Below are 25,802 nucleotides of genomic sequence, written 5' to 3' on the forward strand. Positions count from 1 at the left end.
ACGTGCCCCTAGGGGTCCGCGTACCCCCATTTGAAAACCACTGTGGATTGGAGCATTACAAATACAGTTTGAGTGATTTATTATGCCCTCTAGTGGTTATAATTGGTTCCTCTACATGCACCAATGACATGCACACAAATGCATACTAAACACACTGATGGCCCGTCCACACTACAGCTTCAAAAACAGCTTGGAGCTGGGCGTGTCTGAAGTTCGACCAACAACCAATCACATGAATCTCCCGCCCCTGACACACAAGCAGCGGTTTGATTGGCTAGAGCTTGTACAGGCATATGATTTGATTGGCTGACGCTTCCACCGAAAGCTTCAGAAGATTCAAAAGTTGAACATTGCTCAACTTTTGCAACGCCAGGAAAGCTCCGCTCTGCTTCCCACAATGCAGTTCGGCGAAAAGTGACGGCACCCCATTCAAAGTGAATGGGCAGACGCGTTGGACACCGTTTTTGAAGCTGTTGAAGCTGTAGTGTGGACGGGCCGTGAGGACTTGACTCCTGATATTAATTGAAAGTATTTTATTGACTTGAAAATGATCGTATTGCTTCTTCTAGGAAATTAAACTCTTCTCCACGACGCACCAACGGCTGAACTCCAACAACAACAAGTGAACAGAGCCATGCTCATAAATCCATTCATGGTCTTTGTAAACGCTGAGGAGTGACTCACCTTCTTTTGTTCGTACGACATTGTGTTGGATGTGCAGGTGGGAGTATATCACCCACACTCAGTATATCAATATGTTGGAGACCCCTCCATGTGTGTCCCCTTTAATAGTTTGATGTACACGTTTAACCGTATTATTTTAATGTAGTTCTTTTATTAAGTGTTCTGACATTGGGTTTCATACCAAATCTGGCAAGATATTGATTAAAGGGGTCCTATAACTCAAATGTGCAGGTTCATATTATTATTTAATGTCTCTACTTTGACATGTCTCCATGCTTTAATGTTCAAAAAGCTCTTTTTCTCATACTGCCTGTGCTGCAGCACCTCTTTTCACCCTCTGTCTGAAACCAGAGCCCAGTGTGCTCTGATTGGTTAGCTGGTCCACTCTGTTGTGCACAGCTTAGAGATGCCCCGCCCCTTAGCCTATCACGTACAATGTGTTGGAGCACTAGCCAATAGGAGCGCAAGTACAAAGTGATGAAAGAGTGTGGGACAGAAACAGTTTTTTGCCTTTGAAGACCATTAACATGCACTCAAACCGATATAACACACTACAGGAAAGAGAAAACCCCAAATATCGTTTATTTTCTGAAACCAACTATCGGCTACTTGACTGATAAGCTGCATGCTGTCCCTTATTGTTGCCTGGCCTGAATCGATCTGAATCAGTTTGTTATGGAATTTATATTGAAGGTAGTTTTAAATACATGATGGCAATAAAATATGCCATGATATTTTACTACTTTCTTTTCTTTTGTGTCACAATGAGCCTACCGAATAATCAACACACGTTATTTATGAATGAATGAATGAATGAATGAATGAATGAATGAATGTCGCAGGGAGGCGCTGATTGGACACTTCCTCCCACCGACGCACTGTTTGCGTGGTATAAATACATCCGAGGCAGCAGAGGAGGCGATTGGCTGCAGGACTTCAGGTCCCTGCGCACACACACGCACGCACGCACGCACACACACATACACACACACACCACACACACACACACACACACACACACACACACACACACACACACACACACACACACACACACACACACACACACACACACACACACACACACACACACACACACACACACACACACACACACACACACACACACACACACACACACACACACACACACACACACACACACACACACACACACACACACACACACACAATCTCTCTCACAGATGAATGGCAACATGTCGCAGCACACTCTTGCAGGTAGGAAGACTTTCCATTTCTCACTTTGTCTACTTTTTGTTTTATCTCTGCGTGTCGGTTTTGTGTCATCGTGTTGTATTTTTGTTGCATATATGGCAGGCTAAACTGAGGCATGCTCTGAGGAGAGACCGGCTGCACGTTATTGTGAGGGTGTTTGTTTTAGATTGTATGAATAAGGACCAAGAGCTGGTAAATAGGAAAATCTAATTCAAGCACAGAGGTTACAATAAGCTTTACTTTCTGCAAGTAAAGTCAATGCATGTTGTTACTGCAGGATCGAGTGAAATCTAGCAACATGCGGATTTCGCACAACTCAGATTTAACTCTTTTAGTCCCAGTCATATTTTAGATTGATCCATCAGCCTTTACAATCTTAAATCACTGCTGCAGCCTTTCTACACTTTGCATATCATGTTGGAGGACCTGCCTGTTGCTGTGCCAACAAAAGGATGACTTTACATTTTTACATAATACATATCTTGCAGTGTCTTAAAGGGAGAGAATGGTTCTTATTGGGACACAACCCTGAGATAATTTGATGTTTTTATCGTGTTTAGCTCCTAATGGAGTGCCTAAACTCACTATATGTTAAGCTGATTTATGAGGAAAACACATCCCTAAGAAGTGATGGATTGTCTTTATAAGATCATCAACATCCCCCTCTCATTGCTGGTTGTTTACCTGGAGATGGTCCCAGTGTTTTCACCACTGTCCCCCAGTGGTGCTGCATGACTCATCCGCCCTCCCCCCCCCCACCCCCTCAGTTTCTGACATTAATGGACATTGGAGCTCAGCGTCACAATTGTATACAGAGTGTTCAAACCCATTTATTTTATTATTTTTAATCACAAGTTCACGTTTTTGAAATGTGTGTGAGAGATGGGAATTAAAACAACCTTTTTCTAATATTAAATCAAGATTTTAAGATGAGTCTTAATGTTGTTATAGATTTTTTTTTTGTGTTTATATCCTAAGTGTCTTTTTGTTGTTCTGAGGGCTTAACTTATTTCTTATTCTCTCTCTTCTCTTATTCTCTTATTTCTAACGAGACTGGCTTATCTTTTGTATTATGTATCTTTAATCATTATACCTTTATAACTGATAATATTGATTTATTAGTAATCTCATTGTTTTAATATTTTGTGAAAGCTCCAAAAATAAAACCTATAAATATTGATGTATTTGGTTACCAAAAAAAAGTAGAATTTCTATTGTCTTAAACCATTACAAGTAAAAGTCTCAAGTAGGAAATGTTAATTAAGTAGAAGTACACAGGTAATACATGTCGTTACAGAAGTACTCAATATGCATAATGACACATTTTACAGTATTATATTTTCATATAATATTATCCTTTTTTTATCACTAACATAAACATGTCAGGGCATTTTAATGTATTGTTCGTCAATGGGAAGCCAATTTTAAATACTGGTAATGTATCATCGTATCATATAAACAAATCACATTTTTTAATATGTAAGTGTTCGATAAATTAAGTGCAGTATGAAATACTCAAGTACAATTTTGTCAAAATAGTATTATGGTGATTGAGTATATTCTTTCCACCAATGGTAAGTTGATATATTGTCACGATTATTATGTCATGTCACGGTTTTAGTTTGGTGTGTCTGTTCTGTTCTCCCTGTCATGTTTTCCTCCTTGTGTATTGTCTGGTCCTTCTCCCTGTGTTTTCCTCCCTGTCGTTAGTTTCCCTGGTGTGTCTAATTGTGTTCACCTGTTTCCCTGGTGTGTCTGATTGTGTTCACCTGTTTCCCTGGTGTGTCTAATTGTGTTCACCTGTTTCCCTGGTGTGTCTGATTGTGTTCACCTGTTTCCCTGGTGTGTCTGATTGTCTGATTGTGTTCACCTGTTTCCCTGGTGTGTCTAATTGTCTGATTGTGTTCACCTGTTTCCCTGGTGTCTGATTGTGTTCACCTGTCTCCCTGGTGTGTCTAATTGTCTGATTGTGTTCACCTGTTTCCCTGGTGTGTCTAATTGTCTGATTGTGTTCACCTGTTTCCTTGGTGTGTCTGATTGTGTTCACCTGTTTCCCTGGTGTGTCTGATTGTGTTCACCTGTTTCCCTGGTGTGTCTGATTGTGTTCACCTGTTTCCCTGGTGTCTGATTGTGTTCACCTGTTTCCCTGGTGTGTCTAATTGTCTGATTGTGTTCACCTGTTTCCCTGGTGTGTCTAATTGTCTGATTGTGTTCACCTGTCTCCTTGGTGTGTCTGATTGTGTTCACCTGTTTCCCTGGTGTGTCTGATTGTGTTCACCTGTTTCCCTGGTGTGTCTGATTGTGTTCACCTGTTTCCCGTGTGTGTCTCTTGTGATCATCAGTACCAGCCCCCGCCCCTGGTAGTTTTTCACCTGTGTCTGTTTCCCAGTGTTCAGTGTCAGTTCGTCTTGTCTCTTGCCATGGTCAGGTCTATGCTCTCTTTGTGCTCTTGAAAAGTGTTGTTCCTCACTACGTGAGCGATATCATTTTGTTCTCAATTTTTGTCATCTGAGATTCGATAGTGACCATTTTTTGTTCATCTTGCTTTTTTTTGGAAAAAATAAAGTATCTTACCAATACTTTACCTCTGTCTCCCGGGTCGTGCAATTGGGTCCTATATCCTGAGTGTCTGAGTTCATAACATATATAAAATGAAACATACAAACATATGTTCAGAGCAGGGTTTCCGTTAGCCGGTAATTACCGGTTTTTAGCTGGTAAAATTGATTAAAAACCGGTAAATTCAAAACCTGCCGGTCAAAATGTCTGGTAATAATTAGGGAGGCTCCGATCGATCGGCCGCCGGTCATTATCGGCCGATATTCACTCTTAATAGTTTGATCGGTGCTCTCTATAAAGGCCGATCAGGAGAGCTGGATCTGATCGATATGGACATAAACGAGAGTGAAGTGTAACCGGAGCGTGAGAGAGATCAGATCAGCTGCTGAGTCTGACCGAGACACACAGCTCTGCATAATCACCTGAAGCCCCGCCCTCTGTTTAGCGAGCTGCAGGAGCTGCATGAGAAACTGACGGGCTGTCAGGAGAGAGAGAGGGGAAAAGAGAGGATCCGTTTCTCCCATGTTATTATTCAAAGTTGATGTAAACTTCTGAATAATGTATGTTATCTACTCCAAGTAGTTTGTTTGAATGTAATAATTATGTTGTTTGTTGTTTGTGGAATCATTTATTGAAAAATGAATCTGAATTTTTCGATCTGTTACGATTATAAACTGAAGCAATATAAAAATGAGCCCCGTGAACTGAGTTTTAAACTGAAGCATATCTGCTCATAGTCCGGTAATATGGGCTCAGAACAGTCTCATAATACACACATGCGCACAGAAGGATTCACACTTGTATTTCATGATCAACAAAAGGATTCACACTTGTATTTCCGGATCCACACTTGTGTTTTTCAATGCACACACAAATGTGTTCCGTTTCATATACATGTAAATAAAATCCAAATACAGAAAGAAGTTTTACATGTGTATTTTTAATCCTCACATATTTGTTTTCCGTTTAAAACATCTGAACCTGCAAACACAAACAGCTTTCTGTGCATGGATCGCTGTCCATTCGTGTGTGGGTTTTTTGAGACTCCCCTGACGGTCAGCCGATTCGTACTTGTAATTATTTCCATCTATAGCCAATCAGATGTCTCCTCAATTCTAAGCCAATCACTTGAGCGCGCCCCCACGAGGGTAGATTTCTTGCGTTCATGGCGTAGCGCTTCATGTACGCATTTTGCGCAGTCAGGAGCTGACAGCTCCATGGAGCCTGCCTGCAGGCGCTAATCTCAGGCCACCTCCACTCTCAGAAGCTACATTGCCACTTTCCGAACAGGAAATGCACACAAATACAAGCCTTTATATTATTAAGGTACAGCGCCACTTTCCAAACCATTGATGAATGCTTGTGTACACAAAAACGGCAGGCAAAACCGTTTTAAATGTGTGTTTCCTGTATGGCGAATACAGCTGCTTTATTTATGTCTGTATGAAGTTGTTGTGAGTGTGGAGGGAGCAGCTACAGGTTAGCTTAGCCTAATCGACCAGTGCACTACGAAGCCAGTGCTAGACAGTGACCTGTTAACGGGGGGGGAGCCCCGCCGGTCATTATCGGCCGATATTCACTCTTAATAGTTTGATCGGTGCTCTCTATAAAGGCCGATTAGGAGAGCTGGATCTGATCGATATGGACATAAACGCGAGTGAAGTATAACTGGACGTGAGAGAGATCAGATCAGCTGCTGAGTCTGATGGAGACACGCTGCTCTGCATAATCACCTGATGCTCCGCCCTCTGTTTAGCAAGCTGACCGGTCTGCGCAAAATACGTACATGAAGCGCTACGTCACGAACGCAAGAAATCATACCCTCGTGGGGGCGCGCGCTCATGTGATTGGCTTAGAATGGAGGAGACATCTGATTGGCTATAGATAGAACAAATTACAAGTACGAATCGGCTGACCGTCAGGGGAGTCTCAAAAAACCCACACACGAATGCACAGCGATCCGTGCACAGAAAGCGGTTTGTATTTGCAGGTGCAGAGGTTTTAAACAGAAAACAAATATGTGAGGATCAAAAATACACATGTAAAACCCTTTTCTGTAATTGGATTTTATTTACATGTATATGAAACGGAACACATTTGTGTGTGCATTGAAAAACACAAGTGTGGATCCGGAAATACAAGTTTCAATCCTTTTGCGGATCATGAAATACAAGTGTGAATCCTTCTGTGCGCATGTGTGTATTATGAGACTGTTCTGAGCCCATACGGTAATTACCTGCTAACGGAAACTCTGCTACACAACTCTTATTATTATTATTATTATTGAAATATGACCGGTAAGTTTCAAATTAGTCCGGTAAAATAAATTCTGCTCGGACATTTGACCGGCGAGGAAAAATCCTAGCGGAAACCCTGATTCAGAGATGTTTTAGTAAATATGTTATTGTTATTTACTAACTGTAAGGGAAACTTCTGTTGCAATGGAAATCAGGACTCAGATGCGGCTTTCACACCAGCGCTTTTCAGTTTCTAGCTCCGAGCGGGAGCTTTTCTGGTTCAGCTCCGGTTTCCCTTTTCAGCTCCCGCTCTGTACACACCGCCCACTGGCGCCCCAGAGCTGCCCTTGCTGCGTCATGACGTCACCGTTTACATCGCTGATTTGCCCCCCAATGGCAGCTCGCAACAACAACAACAACAACAACTGCGTCGGGTCGATGATCGTGTTGCTTTTAATCACACGAAGCCAGAATAAATTGAATAACGACTTCTCCAACCTTATACTTTGCTCCAGAGTGCCGTGGTTCATTGTTTATTAATGTGTTTCTGCAGCATTTACCGACCGCTGCAGTGCTGGCAGCTCTTCTACAGGAGTTTATTCTCCCGTTAGCTCCCGTTAGCTCACACTGCAGCGGCCGCTCTAAAGTATTCACTGTCCGACTCACACAAGCAGCTGATGCATATCCCCAGTTCCCCTTAGCCTAAGTGAATGTGTGTCAGTCTCAATTGACACTGTTTGGTATCACAACGCTGTTATGAAAGTTTCTCTGGTATAAAACGGGTGATGTTGGCATAGCAACCGAAGCTAAACTGACTACTTGCATCCGATAGCTGCAATAATACAAAACAACACGTCTGCCTCTCTCCACAATGATCGATAACAGTGAACGGATGGTCAAAGTAAGGCACAAATAAACAGAATCACACGAAGCCTGGTTAGTGCTGCCTGACTTTATAAAGTGTGTTTATAGGCACTACTGCTTGTAGGCAGGCATAACAGTCGACCCATGGGAGGTGGGTTTAGTTTCCTGCACGCCTCGACGTAAGAGAGACGTAAGCGACGTCACCTCTTAGCTCCAAAGCTCTTGCCTCTGGACCGACAATTTTTTGGAGCTGGAAATGAAGCGGATTCCGGAGTTAAGAGCCGGCGCAGCTCCGGTGTGAACTGGAAAACCCGGCGCTTTTCAGGCTCTAGCTCCGAGCCGGAGCTGAAAAGGCGCTGGTGTGAAAGGGGCAAGAGAGACACGGGAGGAGCAGGAATTCTGAATGTCAAACACTGGGATTTATTGAGAGATCCAACGGCCGGGAGAGATTACACAGCATAGTCACATTTTCATGTGAGCCACCTTGCAATCTCTGAAGACATAGCTCAAATACATGGTCTGTATATCCATAAGGAGTAGGGGTGTTGAAAATAATCGTTTCTACGATGCATTGCGATGCGGACGTGGACGATTCGGTCTCGATGCAGTGACGGAAGATAATCGGTTATAGAGTAGTAACGTTGCTTCCTGATTTTCCGGCCGCGGCTTTACTATAACGGTTTATTTTTCTGTCACTTTAATATCAAATCGGTCGGTGACGTAGAGATCAGGGAACATACGTGACAGCGGCACAGCAACACCGAACACCGAGCAGTCTGCTTTATCCACCAACACAATCCAGAACCAGTCCAGAACCCACAGCAGAAGGACCCGCTCTGAATCACTCCGTGTCGCTGCGGCTCATGCCCCTTTCACACCAGCGCCTTTTCAGCTCCGGCTCGGAGATAGAGCCTGAAAAGCGCCGGGTTTTCCTGTTCACACCGCAGCGGCGCCGGCTCTTAGCTCCGGAATCCGCTTCATTTCCAGCTCCAAAAAATTGTGGGCCCAGAGGCAAGAGCTTCGGAGCTAAGAGGTGACGTCGCTTACGTCTCTCTTACGTCGAGGCGTGCAGGAAACTAAACCCACCTCCCATGGGTCGACTGTTATGCCTGCCTACAAGCAGTAGTGCCTATAAACACACTTTATAAAGTCAGGCAACACTAACCAGGCTTCGTGTGGTTCTGTTTATTTGTACCTTACTTTGACCATCCGTTCACTGTTATCGATCATTGTGGAGAGAGGCAGACGTGTTGTTTTGTATTATTGCAGCTATCGGATGCAAGTAGTCAGTTTAGCTTCGGTTGCTATGCTAACATCACCCGTTTGATACCAGAGAAACTTTCATAACAGCGTTGTGATGCCAAACAGTGTCAATTCAGACTGGCACACATTCACTTAGGCTAAGGGGAACTGGGGATATGCATCAGCTGCTTGTGTGAGTCGGACAGTGAATACTTTAGAGCGGCCGCTGCAGTGTGAGCTAACCGGGAGCTAACGGGAGAATAAACTCCCGTGGAAGAGCAGCCAATACTGCAGCGGTCGGTAAATGCTGCAGAAACACATTAATAAACAATGAACCACAGCACTCTGGAGCAAAGTATAAGGTTGGAGAAGTCGTTATTCAATTTATTCTGGCTTCGTGTGATTAAAAGCAACACGATCATCGACCCGACGCAGTTGTTGTTGTTGTTGTGAGCGCCGTAATGGCTACCGTTGGGGAGCAAATCAGCGATGTAAACGTTGACGTCATGACGCAGCAGGGGCAGCTCTGGGGCGCCAGTGGGCGGTGTGAACAGAGCGGGAGCTGAAAAGGGAAACCAGAGCTGAATCAGAAAAGCTCCCGCTCGGAGCTAGAAACTGAAAAGCGCTGGTGTGAAAGCCGCATCAGAGACACAGGGATTTATGTTTTTCAAAAATAATCGCGTTACAATCATGTCAGGTTTTTGGTGGATTTAATTAAGTCTTGGATTGCAGAGTATGAATGTCCTCTAGCAATTTTCAGACGATATATACTTGTGTAAAGTTTGTGAAGGCAGGAGGAAAAAAGGTTCCGCGATCACCGTCTCCTCTCCGTTCCTCCAAGCCCCGCCCCCTCCCTGAAAATAATGAGTGACAGGCTGATAGTGACCTGATAGAAACTTTATTATTCACTTAATCACTGAGATATAATGAAGCTAATTTAATCTCATACATTCATGGGATTCATGTAACAGTAAAACAGAGCATGTGAGTGAGCACCCACATGCACTATTTTAGTTTGTATATGCTGTTGTAAATACTCCTGTTGTCTGCTGTGTTCAGACTCAAGTCCTGTGTGTGATGCCACATTCAGGACATTCAGTGTCCTTTCTTAACAGAAGGCCGTTGCTAGAAGCTGCAGCTCGACTGCAGAAGCATTAGCTTTTTGTTTTTGAGGATAGAACAACTTCACACACGGAGGCTAGACCTATACAATTCAATTATTTTGGTTTATAAATTAATGTCAAGACATTTATGTTATTGATTTCTGAAGCACTTTCTAAATAATAAAAAGAGAGTTCATATGTATTTACTGCATGAATGCATTGATGAAAAATAAGCCATGTGCAGTAATATAGAAAATTGAGGATGCAACGCATTGGTATGAATCGTGATGCATGGGGATATCGAACCGAATCGAATCGTTGACAGGATAATCGAATCGAATCGTGAGACCAGTGAAGATGCACAGCCCTAATAAGGAGTGGCCTATTTTCCCGCCTCTGGTAATCAACACCAGACCCTGGAAACAAAGACATCTCTATATGCAACTCTGCATGTGCCTTTAAACCCCTCACCCACAGGAAAGCAGACGACCTCTTTGACCTTTGTCCTCCTCTAGTTACAGACAGAGCACAGGCAAGAAGAAATGAGAATCTTAAAACACAAAGAGATATCCTTAAAATATTCTCTGACACTAACTACCGTTGTTTGGGTTATTTTGTCCTGGGAATGGTGACAGCATTAACGAGTTGTATACATACTACTGAAGAATATGTCTGATGCTCCAGTGATGAAAACAAACACAGTAATTGAATTAAAGGGAACTGACACGGATGCATTGCATGTACCCTGCTCCTGCTTTGGATCGAACTGTGACAATCCCATTTATACAATTATGATGATGATACTTCCTCTTTGATCTGGTTAGGAGCGCAGACTGCAGACACAACATGACCGTGTTCGGAGTCAGACGCCACATCAACTCTTATAATGAATTCCCCTTAAATGTGTCTTTACTGACGGGTCAATCGATGCACACAACGTAATACATTTGTTAATTTGCAAATTAGTCTTTTCTCTCAAATATAAAAACACATGTTTGAACGGAATACATCATTCCTGAAAGCCTTACTGTATTATATCCAATAATATTTTGGATTTTAACTGCCATCTGCCATCATAAATGTGTCCAAAATATTGCATCCAAATGCAGAATATGAAGCGTCTCATACTAAAATCTAACGGACCCTCCACTGAATAACTGTCCTGACTAATACTGAAAGGAAACCTGTATTTCCAGGTCCTCATAAAACCTGTTGACGCAGTATTCATGTCTCATTTTGAGTTTTCCATCATAAATTGGTGCAAGAAAAACTTGTCAAAATGCAGTAAAAGATGAAAAACTTCCAGACCCTCCACTAAAAAGTGTCCCGACCAATTTTGGAACAAAACGTGTACTTGTAGCTACTCGTTAAATCCATTAACAGAGTATACAACTGTCACTGCCTTGTGTATCTGCGTTCTCCGTCATGTACATTGGTGCAAAAGAAGTTTGTCAAAATGCCGGAAAAGATGAAAAACTTCCAGAATGTGGCCGGCCTGTGTTTCCTGGTCCTCATTAAACCCGTTAACCCAGTATCTGTCTCTCTGTCCTCAGTTCACCTGCAGATCCTTCTGGCGGTGGGTCTAGCTGTGTTTTGCTACTGTCTGGTTCTCGGCTATGTCCTTTGCTGTCGCAGAAGAAAAAGCGTTTCATCGGAGGACAAGGAGGCCGTCTTCCTGTCTCCTCATCCTGCAGAGAGAGTCACTTTGACTCCGGTGAAGCAGCAATACGAGGAGCTGGATGGAGACGTGTTGGAGTTCCCGTCGTCTCACAGCATCTCTTCTCCATCAGAGGACGATTTCAACGCTCTGCTCTTTGACCCAAACCCCAATAACCGGTTGCTATCGCCATCTTCTTCTTTCCCGATGCGTCGCCTCAGCACCCCGGCTGTCCCTTGCTCCCCTATAAATAAATCCCCGCGTCATGGAAGAGCTTCCCTGCCCTCCCTCACTAAGTTGTGCAAGTCCAAGGGTCGGAGAAGCACCGTGAGTGGAGAAAGCTTCCTGTACAAACAACCAGAAACCTGCAGGTCCGCTGCAACTCTTACTACTTTTAAATCAAGGCTGAAGACTTTTCTTTTTGCCGCTACTTTTAATTGATATATTCATATCTCACACTGCACTGTGACTTTTATTTTTAGCCTACCTGTGTTATTCATGTTTTATTATCTTTGCTTATAAGGTAAGATAAGATAAAATGGACCTTTATTAATGTGCGTGGGGACATTCAGTAGTTTAACAGCAACAGGGTAAGATTGAAAAACAGGACAGCACAGATTCACACCAGATTAGAGATTAGAGATTAATACAATTCAAGATAAAATCAAAGATACAAATACAATTATATAGGCTACTTAAGTCACTTTAAAATAGGAAATGAATTAAGATGAACAAATATTTTTAAACAAGTGTTTTAAAATGCCATTTTATATTATCTTTCTGCTGCACTATTAATGCTCTTAATGTCTTTCATTGTTGTAAAGCACTTTAAATTGCCTTGTGTTGAAAGGTGCTGTATAAATAAACTTGCCTTGCCTTACAGCGGTCACCTGACGCCTCCCAGCCACCAGGGGAAGCCATATTATCCATCCCAGTACGGCTCTAACTCCACTTCAAAACCAGCTCCTCTCCTCCACTTCACCCTGATCTTCTCCTCCACCTGTGGCACCCTAATGGTGAACATCCTGGGGCTTTCGGGGGTCAATCGGAGGTGTACGGGGGTGTTTGTTAGGGCTAGCCTACCCCCACTTTGCCCCTCCCCTCAGCGGACGACGTCCAGGCGCCGCAGCCTCAGCACGGAGCTCCACGGTCAGAGCCTGGTGCTGCAGGTGGGCTCTGTGGCGGAGCTGCGGAGCTGCACCCTGAGGCTGGCGGTGTTCAGCCGGGAGTTCTCCGGCCTGAGGGAGGTGGCGTTGGGATCGGTGGAGCTGCCCTGTGAAACGCTCGAGTGGGAACCGGATAAAACTTCAACCTACAGCCAGCAGCTGAACCCAACCAAAAGCAAGCTGAAGAAGGTATATCCCATTCATTTGTTGACGTAAACTTATTATTGGGGTAGGTTTTGGAAGTTCAAGGAACTGTTGGGGAAATATTTTCATAGGCCCATAACTTTGACCCAGTTTATCAGTCTGTACTGCCCTCACTGAGCACAGGCCTGAGACCTTGAGCTGCTCTCAGGGTTTTTCTTCCTGTTCCTGCCTGTTGGCGTCAGCTGATAGTTATGGTTTTATCTTGTTATGCAGCATGTTGATTATTCTCTCAGAACTACATGGCTCTGGGGTAGAGATCGTGCCATCAAAGTTCCTGCTCTCTCTGTGTCTCTCTGAGTCTTGTCTCCATTGCTTCAGAAGTTTCCATCACAGGTATATCCCAAGTACTCGTTGATTTGTTGACAAAAACGTAGCTTTTACAAGCAATAGTACACAAAGGAAGTGTGCTAGACATCGAAGCAACTTTTCGTATTGCCCAAACGGCGGAACTACATCTTCCGTGTCAGGCCGTGATGTCATTGGGCCCAAAGATATGTTTTCCAATTGACATTGGGAAAGAGATGTCTGTAAATCAACCTCCACCTACAGCCTGCAGCTCAACCCAACTAAGAGCAAGCTGGAGAAGGCATATCCCTATTATTATTATAATTATTTGTTGACAAAAAACGTAGCTATTACAAACATAAATATACAAAAAACACAAATGTTCAGTAAAGCACATGTAATGCAGATTTGAAGTGGTCGACACGTCAGTTTCTATGTTATCAGCCCATTGAATGGTCTTTGAGTCGTCATCACCATTTAAATGGTTCAGATTGGGCAAAATGGGCAAACTTCCCCTAAAACCTTTAACTTCCTGTTGCCAGTAGGTGGTGATATGTCAAAGAGTCAATATTGGCATGTAGATTCGTATCATCCATGAGGAATCTTGAGCGTACTTGCGCTTGACAAAAGTTAAGCTAAATGGAGAAAACTTGTTTTAGGTTCAGGCAACACAACTACTTTGTTAAGCTAAGGAAAAGATCATGTTTGGGTTCATTTGAATGGTTTGGGCAAAATGGGCAAAATAGGCAAACTTCACCTAAAAGCTGAAACTTCCTGTTGCCAGTAGGTGGCGCTACGTCAAAGAGTCAATATTGGCGTGCAGTCTTCAGGCCTGGACTCCTATCATCTATAAGAGATTTGGAGCATATTGAATAATGTGCGCTAAAGTAAAGCCCGGCAGCTCAACCCAACCAAATGCAAGTTGAAGAAGGTGTATCCCAATGATTCATTCATTTGTTGACAAAAGACGTAGCTTTTACAAATATAAATACACAAAAAACACAAATGTTCGATAAAGCATCTACGATACGATAATACTTTAATGTTCAGATCAAGTCTGAAATTTGACTTGCATCACAGCAGCTCCATGTGTAACATCAACAGACAGATATCAAGAAAAGCAATACATGAAAAAACAAAAAACAAAAAACATTTAGCATAACAGCGCAATCAGAGAAGTGATTGGGGGACGGGTGGCGCAGTGGTCTGTGCATCCGATCATCAGTGCTGGGGAACTCCAGTTCGAAACCCGCTCTTGCCGCCACTGCGTCAGTCAGGCCGTTGTGTCCTTGGGCAAGACACTTCACCTGAACTTGCTCCTGGTATTGTCCACAGTATCTGACCACTGATATGATATGTGTGTATATGTAAAGCGCTTTGAGTCATTGAAAAAGCACTATAATAAATGTAAGGAATTATTATTAGTTTTGTGTGTGCGTGTGTTCCAAATGTGTTGTTTTTAGGTATGTGAACTTCTCTTTTGACACTGACTGACTGTATGCACTGCTCTCCCTGTACTGGTGTCTCTCAAAAATGTTTTTTTAACAAAGTCTGCATCGTCAGTTGATTTCACTGAAAGGGAAATGTGCAGACCTACAAATCATATCATGTTTAATCCATGAAGGAATGCAGCATCTAATCAGCTCTGCCATGTTTCCACTGTTGTTCGTCATGGTGCCATTGTTGTTAGTGACAGCAGAGCAAACAACCAGAGTGCTGAGACTTGGCAGCGTGCCCACGCTGTGCCCTCTGAGACTCAGCCAGAAGGCACCACTAACTGACCCCTGCAGGAAGGAGGGGGGGGGGGACGACGACATTGCTTTGTTTTCGTCTAGAACGCATGCAGTTTGCTCGGCAGGGAGGACAGTATCATCTCCACGCACGGCACACAAAGTTCGTCCTCCCATTGGCCATCAAACTCTATAACTCTTCACCCGTCAGTAAAGAGAACTGAGAACTTCCACAACACCAACACACTCTCACTCCCTAAGCGTCCAATAGCGACGTTTGGTCAGTGTCCGTGGCGTCCAGTTGTGACGCTCCTAGGCTCCTTTTAGGGAGTGAGAGTGTGTTGACACCACTATGTGCAAAATAAATGCCATTACCATCATTATACACTCTGCTCTATATCATGTGCAATATTCTTCTTCTTATTAATACTGTTCTATAATAACGTGCAATTACATATCTTCCACTACGTTTTTTTTGCAGTACTAAATACTGCTTGTCACTGTACAGTATTTTACATTAATTATGTGACCGTCTATGTTTCCTAGTTATTTAATTGCTCTCTTTACTGCACTGTTAGTGTCGAGTTTTATTGTTATGCTGCCGTGTTTATTTTATTTTTTGTAACTCTGGCACAACAATTTCCTTGGGGATAAATAAAGTCCCATCATGTCTTATCTTTATCGTATCTTTCTCTTGTTCGGTGTGAATCAACTGTTTGGATGTGGATGTGACGTGTGCAGTACGGACTCTATCTTTTAATGTAGGCTCTTCCAGGGTTATTCATCTGCATACATTCCCTGCTTTGACATTTTGTTGGAACAAGGTGCATGATGATTTAAGGACACAAGCGGCCGAGATGGGTTTTCTCCGCAGGGTGGCTGGCGTCGAAGGGTCAGTCTCTCTGAGTTAAAATGACGGAGGCGCTGAGCCTTAACTGAACTCACTTGTTGGGATAAAATCTCCTTCACACTCTGCTGCTCGACGTCTGACTCACCACCGCCCACCCGATGCAAGCTATAGAGATCTGACAGGAAATCAGATGTAAATGACTCCTTTAGAATTACAAATTAGCTTTCCCTTCTACCCGGAGTGCCTCAGTGCAGACGCCTGGGTTATTTTAGGATGGGTGGGCAATGGCGAGAACATGCACAATCCTGACATCTCCATCCCGGAAGCTAAGATCATCTGGACAGGATCTCCTCTCCACCCCCCGCACCAGGTTGCGGACTTTTGGTGACATTATGTGATAATTCAGTGTGGCATCCCCCACCCTCTGGAACTCTCCCCCCCCCCCGAAATCCGCAGCGCCCCAACCCTGGACATTTTCAAAAAATCCCTCAAAACGCACCTTTTTACCAAGGCTTTCCCCACTGTATAGTTAGTTTAATAGGTTTATTTTTCCGCTACTTCCCCCCCCCCCCCCACCCCCTTAACTTGTCTGCCTTTTCCCCCCTACTCCCCCCCCCCCTACCCGACTTGTAAAGCGACCTTGGGTTTCCTGAAAGGCGCTATAAAAATATTATATATTATTATTATTATTATTATTATTATTATTATTATTATCTACATAAAACCAACATCACAGATTAACTTTAAGTGATTGGAAATGTGATGCAGACTCTGAACAGCTGAGCACCTCAGGCAGGGGAATCCAACGTGCCTCATGAATAAATGTGATTATATTTGTAATAGATCCATGAAATGAAGATAAACTCATTGACATTGAAGCTCCTAACCTTTCCTTTGACAGCCAGTGATTCACTGTGAATCCCTTTACATGTATTCTGACAGTATCAATGCCTTGGGGGACTCATTCATTTACAGTACAAATACTGAGCATGGGTATTAAATTCTTTACAGTTTAAATCTGCTCCATTCTCTTGGTTTATTTCCTCTGTGTCACTTCCCCCACCTCCTAAAAGGATGAAGGGAACATCTGCAGAGTGAAAGAAGACCATCTGTCTTCCCTTTTGTCACATGTTTCTTTCTCCCTTCTTTCCTATCCTCAGAGTGTGAGCTCCCAGGACACTCTGGGTCGCAGGAAGAGCTCGGTGTGTGTGCTGCGGGTGTTGGGCCAGCTGTTCGTCCTGCTGCAGTTTCAGACTCTGGCTCAGCGAATCAAAGTGATGGTCAGGAAGGCAGAGAATCTGGCAAAGCTCACACGCATCCCAGGAGCTGCAGGTAAACACTTACAAAAAACAAAATAAGATAAGATATTTTTCTACTACCCCCTGCAACATGGGGTTAATGATAATTATTTACAGTGGCAGTGACACACATGTTCCTGTAAACATGAAAAAACATCTTCTGCAACTTGACAACACATGCAGCATTTAAATCAAATCAAATCAAGTTTGATTTATATAGCACATTTTCAAAACGATTTTTGGTCGAGCCAAAATGCTGTACATGCAATAAAAACACTTTACTGCGATAGCAAACAGAAGACAATAAATTACAACAGCAAATATAAAAATCAAACACAAGGAAATGTCAGGACTCCTGACATTTCCAACATGTCCGTTAAAGTTAAAATCTTCCGGACACAATTAGAAAAGTGCCGGTCAAAGGTCTTCTTTGTTATTTATTGAGCTTTAAAACAAATGAATAACGACTCTATATAATAATATAAGAATAAAACACGGAGGACGGAGATCTCTTTTTCTCCCCCTCCTCTCCCCGCTGCAGCCCAGCAGCTGATCTCAGAGCTAACCCTCTCCTGCAGGGGGGCGTGGTGCATCTCACAGAATCAGCCCCCTGCAAAAACAGCACTGGAAAGAGCAAATAGAGCGAATATAGCATGATATGTCCCCTTTAAGGTATTATTAAGGTAGGGTTAATGTTGCTCTCAAAGTGCACCAGATTGATGCTTTTAACTTCAATATTTAAAAAAAAAAAATCTTCCCGGGGGAGCATGCCCCCGGACCCCCCTAGAGGAGGCGACAACCCCCCGAAAGGATGTTTGGTCCACCCCCCACTTGTAAAAAAAATAGCACTTTACCCCTGCACCCCCCCCCCCCCCCCCCAACAACTCCTGGGCTAAGCCCCGGATCTCCTACAATCTTAAATCCGCCTCTGGTCAGGAGTCGTGCTGCGCTCTGACTAGAAGGCCAGGGAGAAGAAGTGAGTCTTTAGTGTTGATTTAAAAGCCCCTAGGGTCTGGGCCGACCTCACATGGAGAGGCAGAGTGTTCCAGAGCCTGGGACCAGCTGCTGCGAAGGCTCGGTGCCCTCTGGTTTTGAGCCTGGTCTTGGGCACTACCAGCAGCAGCTGGTCAGCCGACCTTAAGGCTCTGGCTGGGGTGTAGCGCTGGAGGAGTTCTGCTATATAGGCCGGAGCCAGCCCATTTAGGGCTTTGAAAACAAAGAAAAGGAGTTTAAAATCAATTCTGAATCTAACTGGAAGCCAGTGCAATGAGGCCAGAATTGGGGTGATGTGGTCACGCTTTTTGTGGCCAGTGAGAAGACGTGCAGCTGCGTTCTGGACTAACTGCAGTTGTCTAATTGACGCCTGGTCCATACCCACATACAGAGCGTTGCAGTAATCCAGCCTTGTGGTTACAAAGGCGTTAATAACCCTTTCTAGGTCTTTAAAAGATAAAAACGACTCGGTCTTGGCCAATAGTCGTATTCTTGACTACGGTGCTGACTATGGTGGTCACTCCGAGGTTCATGACAGAGGGGAGGATGTTTTTATTGAGGGAGCCCAGAATATCAACCGGAGAGGCTGGAGGTTGGGGTCCAAAAAAGAGGACCTCGGTCTTGCTCTCGTTTGGTTCGGCTCAGCCAGGATTTGATCTCTGTCAAGCTGCATCAATAGCTGTAATGAGTTGACATTTGAATTGAGAGGCAGATCGATTTGTACATCATCGGCGTAACAATGGAACACCCAGAATAGAGCCTTGAGGAACCCCACAGGTAGGAGGGGCTTTGGCAGAGGAGAAGGCACCTAGCTGCACTGAGAAGCTACGGTCTGTCAGGTAGGACCTGAACCATGCGAGGGCAGAGCCTGTGATGCCTGCGGACTGTTCGAGCCGCGACAACAGGATGCGATGGTCCACAGTGTCGAAGGCAGCTGTCAGGTCTAACAGCTCCAAGATGGTGGAATGAGCTCCCCATTGACATCAGGACAGCAGATAGCTTACACACCTTCCGGCGCAGACTGAAAACTCATCTCTTTCGACTCCACTTCGAGCAATAGAACTATTAACAAAGCACTTATGGACTGGCTTACCTAAAGCCAGTTGAGTAGCACTTGAAATGTTTTTGCTCTATGAAACCTGATGTACTTATATGATTCTGTTTTCTTCAAGTTTGTATTTTGTTGGTCGAACGCACTTATTGTAAGTCGCTTTGGATAAAAGCGTCAGCTAAATGCAATGTAATGAAAACAGAACCTGAGGTTTTTGGCTGTTTTTGGAGATTAACAGAGAAATGTGCTCTGGCTGCTTTGACTGCTGTCTGGTAGTCGGAAAGGCAAGCACGAAGGATTTCTCGGGAGACATGGAGTTTATCCTTTTTCCATTTTCTCTCTGCACGCCTGAGAGCACGAGTGTAGTCATTGAGCCACGGCTCTGAGAGAACTTTGGTGCGCCGTCTAAGCAGTTAGTCTGTGGACAGAAAAGTAATTGCTTCGGATCAATTCATCTTTAAAATCATTATTAATGAAAACCTGGCAGAAAGTGCTGCGTTAGCCTCTTAAATGTAAAGATGTCCTGCTATACAAAGCTTCCATATCATATTATACTGAATATGTTTGGGTTTGGACTCGAGGAACTGTATGAACCGCTTTTAATATTTTCCGCCACTTATCCATTAATCAACTTACCCAGAAAATAAGATGCAGATGAATCATTAATAATTGTGAGTTGAAGCCCTAGTGGTGAGGAGACTCTTAAAAACACAATGCAAACTGGTTTAGGATCATCTTACTCAGTAAAACATGTATTACAAATGTATTGTCTGGCAATAACTGAGTTGTGTGGACATATCAGCAGCAGTTATTTAGCAAAAATAGCTTATTCTTTTACATCCTGTGTTGTGTTGTTGCCCTATACTACAAAACAAATGTCCCATTGAGAGATAACAAGGTACAGATGACCTGCAGATATTGAAACTATACTCACACCATACAGGAGGACAATGGTTGGACATGTAAACTGCCATCAGGTCTGTGGGCCTCTGTCCTTATTTCCCTGTTTTGTCTTGGCCACAGTCAGACAGACCGGATCCTTCTTTGGCTTGTTTGATAATCACATTAGCCCGTTGCCATTTCCCCTCCTGTCTGCATCACATCTCACTGCGGCTGATTGAAAGCCCTGCCGTCGAGGAGAGGAGGAAGCAGGAGATGGAGAGGAAAACAGCTTTAATGTTTTAGTTTCCTGCAGTGAATGTGACAGTTTGAGGCCGAGTGGTCAGTTTTCTTCTTTGTGAGTTTCTGAAATGTTGTTTTTAGCATTTCTAATTATTTCCAATACGCTTGTAGAATGGATTTATTGGCGAAGTGATAGTGGAAAGGAGTTCAAGGAAGTGTTAGATCAACACAAAAACTGCAGTTAGTGTGTGTGCATTGAAGACCAAAAACAACCAACGATTGGATTTTTTAGTCGATGAGAAGATTTCCAGACTGCTCACTTGATTTATTATCTCAGTAAACTCTTTCCTGAAAAGGTTTTGATCTCAATGTCTAGTTTCAAGTCTTCTTCGACCTAGCATGACGTTTATTTTGTCAATTAAGGTCATATTTGTAAAATAGAAGATAAAGCAGAGTGTGCTTTAAGGCGGGACTACTTTGTGATTGACAGGTTGCCAACACTGTATTGTCTGTGATTCCTTTTAAAAAGAGGTTCAGTTCATGAGAGTTAACTGTAGCATTATGATCTCCTACACCAGTGTTTCTCAAACATTTTCATACCAAGGACCACTTAACCAATACAAAAACACTCGCGGACCACCTAACTCCACAGATATCCAAATTCACATCGTTTTTATAGAACAGATTACAAATCGCCTGAAAATGGTAAAAACAAGTGTCAACATGTGTGACGAAGGTGTTGCGCTGGGCTATATCATGCAATCGAAAGTGAAACTTAAGCTCCCTCCATTGCGGAGATATTCCCGTGAGAGTGCGGAAAACTTAAATTTATTTATTTATTTCAAATGTGAAATGTTACTCACGGACCACTAGGGGGCGCTCGCGGACCACCAGTGGTCCGCGGACCACACTTTGAGAAGCACTGTCCTACACCATCATGTTCAACATGCAATTGTACTTCCTCCTTTCCTGTAACTTCAAACTTGACGTCACAAAACTCACTTTTTTCACTTCCTATATTCAGTCTGTTTTAATCAAAATTGTTTGCCTCTTTTTGGGTTATTCTTGTCAAAAGGAACCCTTTAAATACAAATATGACAAAAATAGAAAAGCAAACTGAATTAAATAAATCAAATCATGACGGTGGATGTATTTGCACAATAACTTTGTGTCACGGTTTTAAGTTTGTGTGTCTGGTAGTGGGTGTCTTTCTGTTCTCCTTGTCATGTTTTCCTCCCTGTATATTGTCTGGTCTTTTTCCCCTGTGTTTCCTGTCTGTCGTTAGTTTTCCTGGTGTGTTCCCTCTCAAGTCTCCTCTCAAGTCCCCTCTCGAGTCATCTCTCAAGTCTCCTCTCGAGTTCCCTCTCAAGTCTCCTCTCGAGTCCCCTCTCAAGTCATCTCTCAAATCTCCTCTCGAGTCCCCTCTCAAGTCATCTCTCAAATCTCCTCTCGAGTTCCCTCTCAAGTCTCCTCTCGAGTCCCCCCTCGAGTCATCTCTCAAGTCTCCTCTCGAGTTCCCTCTCAAGTCTCCTCTCGAGTCCCCTCTCAAGTCATCTCTCAAATCTCCTCTCTCGTCCCCTCTCAAGTCATCTCTCAAATCTCGTCTCTAGTTCCCTCTCGAGTCTCCTCTCGAGTCACCTCCCGAGTTCCCTCTCGAGTCACCTCTCGAGTTCCCTCTCGAGTCACCTCTCGAGTTCCCCCTCGAGTCTCCTCTCGAGTCCCCTCTCGAGTCACCTCTCGAGTTCCCTCTCGAGTCACCTCTCGAGTTCCCCCTCGAGTCTCCTCTCGAGTCCCCTCTCGAGTCCCCTCTCGAGTCTCCTCCCGAGTTCCCTCTCGAGTCACCTCTCGAGTTCCCTCTCGAGTCACCTCCCGAGTTCCCTCTCGAGTCACCTCTCGAGTTCCCTCTCGAGTCACCTCTCGAGTTCCCTCTCGAGTCACCTCTCGAGTTCCCCCCTCGAGTCTCCTCTCGAGTCCCCTCTCGAGTCCCCTCTCGAGTCTCCTCTCGAGTTCCCTCTTGAGGCTCCTCTCGAGTTCCCTCTCGAGTCCCTACCCAATGTCCTGGTCCGTTGGATGTTCCGCTGGGGGTCCTGCCAACCCTATGTTCTGTGCCGTTGGAGGCCCCGACGACTGCTGTCATGCCGGGGGTCCTGCCAACCCTATGTCCTGTGCCGTTGGAGGTCCAGTCGACACCTGTTTTGTCGGGAGTCCTGCCAACTCCATGTCCTGTCCCGTTGGGGATCCCGCCGACTACTCTTCTGCCGGGGGTCCTGCCAACCCTATGTCCTGTTCCGTCCAGGGTCTCGTCTACGCCTGACCCGCCAGAGATTCCACCAGCTCCTGCCTGTGAGCCCGGTCTCCTGAGTTCCCCAGCCGAGGACTTCACCAAGAACTCTGCCTCGACCCCGGGCCATCCGCTCGAGAGCTCCATCATGGACTCTGCCTTGCCCCCGGGCCGTCCGCCCGAGAGCTCCATCATGGACTCTGCCTTGCTCTCGGGCCGTCCGCCCGAGAGCTCCATCATGGACTCTGCCTTGCCCCCGGGTCGTCCGCCCGAGAGCTCCATCATGGACTCTGCCTTGCCCCTGGGTCGTCCGCCCGAGACACCCATCATGGACTGTGCTTTGCTTCTGGGTTGTCGTTCCGGACACCCTCCACCCACCCTTGAGGGGGGGGGGGGGGGGGTTCTGTCATGGTTTTAAGTTTGTGTGTCTGGTAGTTGGTGTTTTTCTGTTCTCCTTGTCATGTTTTCCTCCCTGTATATTGTCTGGTCTTTTCCCCTGTGTTTTCCTGGCTGTCGGTTAATTTCCCTGGTGTGTCTAAATTGTTTTCACCTGTCACTCCTTCTGTGTCTCCTGTGCTCTTCTGCGTCAGCCCCGCCCCTGATTATTCCCACCTGTGTCTTGTTACCCTGTGTTTAAATTCCCCTGTCTCCCAGTGTTCAGTGTCAGTTCGTTTTTGTCTCTTGTCATGTTCAGGTCTATGCTCCTGGTACTCATGAAAAGTTTGATTCCTCACTACGTGAGCGCTTTCATTTTTTGTCATCTCGGCTAGAGATTTAATAGTTACCTTTTTTGTTGTTCAATGCTGTTTTGGAAAATAAAGTATCTTACAAATACTTTACCTCTGTCTCACGGGTCTTGCAATTGGGTCCTACATCCTAAGTGTCTAAGTTCATAACACTTTGACCTGCACAGATATATATATGTAAATATATTTAACAATCCGGACTCAGATATGTATATATTTGTCTTTAATTAATTTAACTAAATTCTTGTTTTAACAGTTACTTATCTGTATATCATTTTTAAATGAAAAAAACTTTGTTTTCAAAGATTCAAGATTCAAAGGTTTTATTGTCATGAGCTACAGTGTAGAAATGGCAATGACATTATTCTGAGCTCCTCCAACAATGCAACATACATAATAAAATACAAAGATACTAAATGTTTTTAATTGTATCTTTAATTGAATTGGTCTTGTGTGAATCTGTACTGTACTTTCGCTCTCACTCTGATACTAAAACTCCTGAATTTCCCCACGGGGATAAAGGTCCATCTTATCTTATCTTATTTTCTCCCCACAGACCACTACGTTGTCATCAACCTGCGTCAGGATGGGAAGGTTATCGGTACGAAGGAGACCAAAGGGGCGAGCGGTTCGAATCCCGTCTGGAACGCTCCCTTCCTGTTCGACCTGCCACCTGGAGACATCTCCCAGCTGGTGCTCGAGTTCATCATCATGCAGGTATTTCAAGTTTCAAATGTTAAGGCTTTATTGTCATTTGCACAGCAGCTACAGTGGAGATATGGCAATGACACACTTTAGTCTCAGGCTCCTCCAACAGAGCAACATGAATATATATAGGACATAAAACAAATAAAACAGATAAAATAGTGCAATAGAATGTTTTGAGATGGGCCAGTAAATACAAATAAAATATAAATAGTGCAAGAAGAGTCCATACACAAGTAAATGGAATGATATATTAGATAACTTATTTGCAAGATGCAAACAGAGAATGTTTATGGATGTTCTTTAAATAGTTCAGGTGTTTGCTACGAGGTTATTTTGCAAACTCCCTTATATGCAAGTAATTACATAATAAACACTGACCTTCAGTTTTAGGTTACACAGTTCACCCTTAAATACCTAATTTACTTTTTCCTGTTTATCTATATATATGTTGTAGTGTGAGTCGCCCAGTGTTGACGATAAACTGTAGAGATGTCTGCCTTCTGTCATGGAGGTACATTTAAGAACATTCGTAACTCAACAAACACTACGGACGAAACGTTATGGAAATGCACTTTTGAAGAAGTCATGACCCATTTACTCAACAGACTTCCATATGAGACATTTAATGTAGGAACTGCTTTCTTCTAATGAAATACACCCGATAACAGTATGAGTGTGTGGAAGGAAGCGTTCATCTAGTGTACTCATGGACAAGTGTAGATGCAGAATTCCTTCTGTGTTGTGAAAGGGTAGAAAGAAATAGTTCCTACTTGAAACTACACAAAAAAAGATATGCAGATTATTATGAGTTATGGGTTAAGATTTCTGCAAAGAGACATGGTTGTTGAGCATCTTTTTGGTAGAAAAAGCAGACAGCTCTTCAATAATTCCAATATTTCCAACTCTGCAACTTAACCCCCAAAAAAGTTGCTAAGTAGCAGGACCAGTTTTGCTTTTATGTGGAAGTGACTGTTTCCAAAGGGTGAGATAAAGGGCATGAGACGTTAAAAGGGACTGCAAGCCAGATTTAAACCATATTGGTATCTGAATATCTTCATATGTTTTATTCAGTATTCTCCATGTGTCCACAGGGCCGTCTCTACACTAAGAGCAGTATTCTGGGTCGGGTGTTAATCGGCGGCGATACCTCAGAGGAGGGTCAGGGACACTGGAAGGAAATGTGCAGCCGGGGGCAAATAGAGACGGCTCGCTGGCACAGCATCCAATCAGGCGGGCTGCACTGAATACTCTCGGACTGAATCACCTCCCGACAGCGAAACACAGAGAGTGGGAATAACGTGCAATGGGGCGCCAAAGTATTTAATTTGATCCCTTTAGGATCAGATGTGGATTTTGGTAGCTTTGGCAACTTCGATAGAAGCCATAATTATAATCATGCATTGAATAACTGGTCATGCTGTTTTAGAAAGAGACGGATATGCAGATACTGTATATGCAGCTGCTCTCTCCATATCAACAGTTTGCATCCCTTTGTGATTATCTCCACTGTGACTTCTTAAAAACGGTATAAATGTACAACTGTGTCGTTCTGGTTAAATGCAACTTGTGCTGACGTGGTTGTTGTAATGTATGTAGTGGGGTAGAAGTACTAAGTAACATACAACCACCTCTGGTCAATAATGATAGATCTTAATGTCAAAATGTTTTCTTTATTTCACATCATTAACCCAAATCTGTGAAGTAACTAAAGGTGTAAATAAATGTAGTGGAGTAAAAGTGCATGATGACCACATGAAGTAGTGTACTTGAGTAAATGTTCTCCCTC

At 43.8% G+C, this 25,802-nt stretch overlaps 1 protein-coding gene across 1 annotated transcript; it reads left to right on the forward strand.

Moving 5' to 3' along the window:
- The first annotated feature begins 1,847 nt into the window (after positions 1 to 1,847).
- LOC117441818 (synaptotagmin-1) lies at positions 1,848 to 25,802 on the forward strand. Its single transcript, XM_034077834.1, has 6 exons — positions 1,848 to 1,923; positions 11,479 to 11,953; positions 12,466 to 12,937; positions 16,978 to 17,149; positions 23,865 to 24,025; positions 25,108 to 25,802. The coding sequence occupies exons 1-6, from the start codon at positions 1,890 to 1,892 to the stop codon at positions 25,258 to 25,260; spliced, it is 1,467 nt and encodes a 488-aa protein (XP_033933725.1). The 5' UTR covers positions 1,848 to 1,889; the 3' UTR covers positions 25,261 to 25,802.

The sequence above is a fragment of the Pseudochaenichthys georgianus genome, unplaced genomic scaffold (genome assembly GCF_902827115.2).
Source record: "Pseudochaenichthys georgianus unplaced genomic scaffold, fPseGeo1.2 scaffold_200_arrow_ctg1, whole genome shotgun sequence".
Lineage (NCBI taxonomy): Eukaryota > Metazoa > Chordata > Actinopteri > Perciformes > Channichthyidae > Pseudochaenichthys > Pseudochaenichthys georgianus.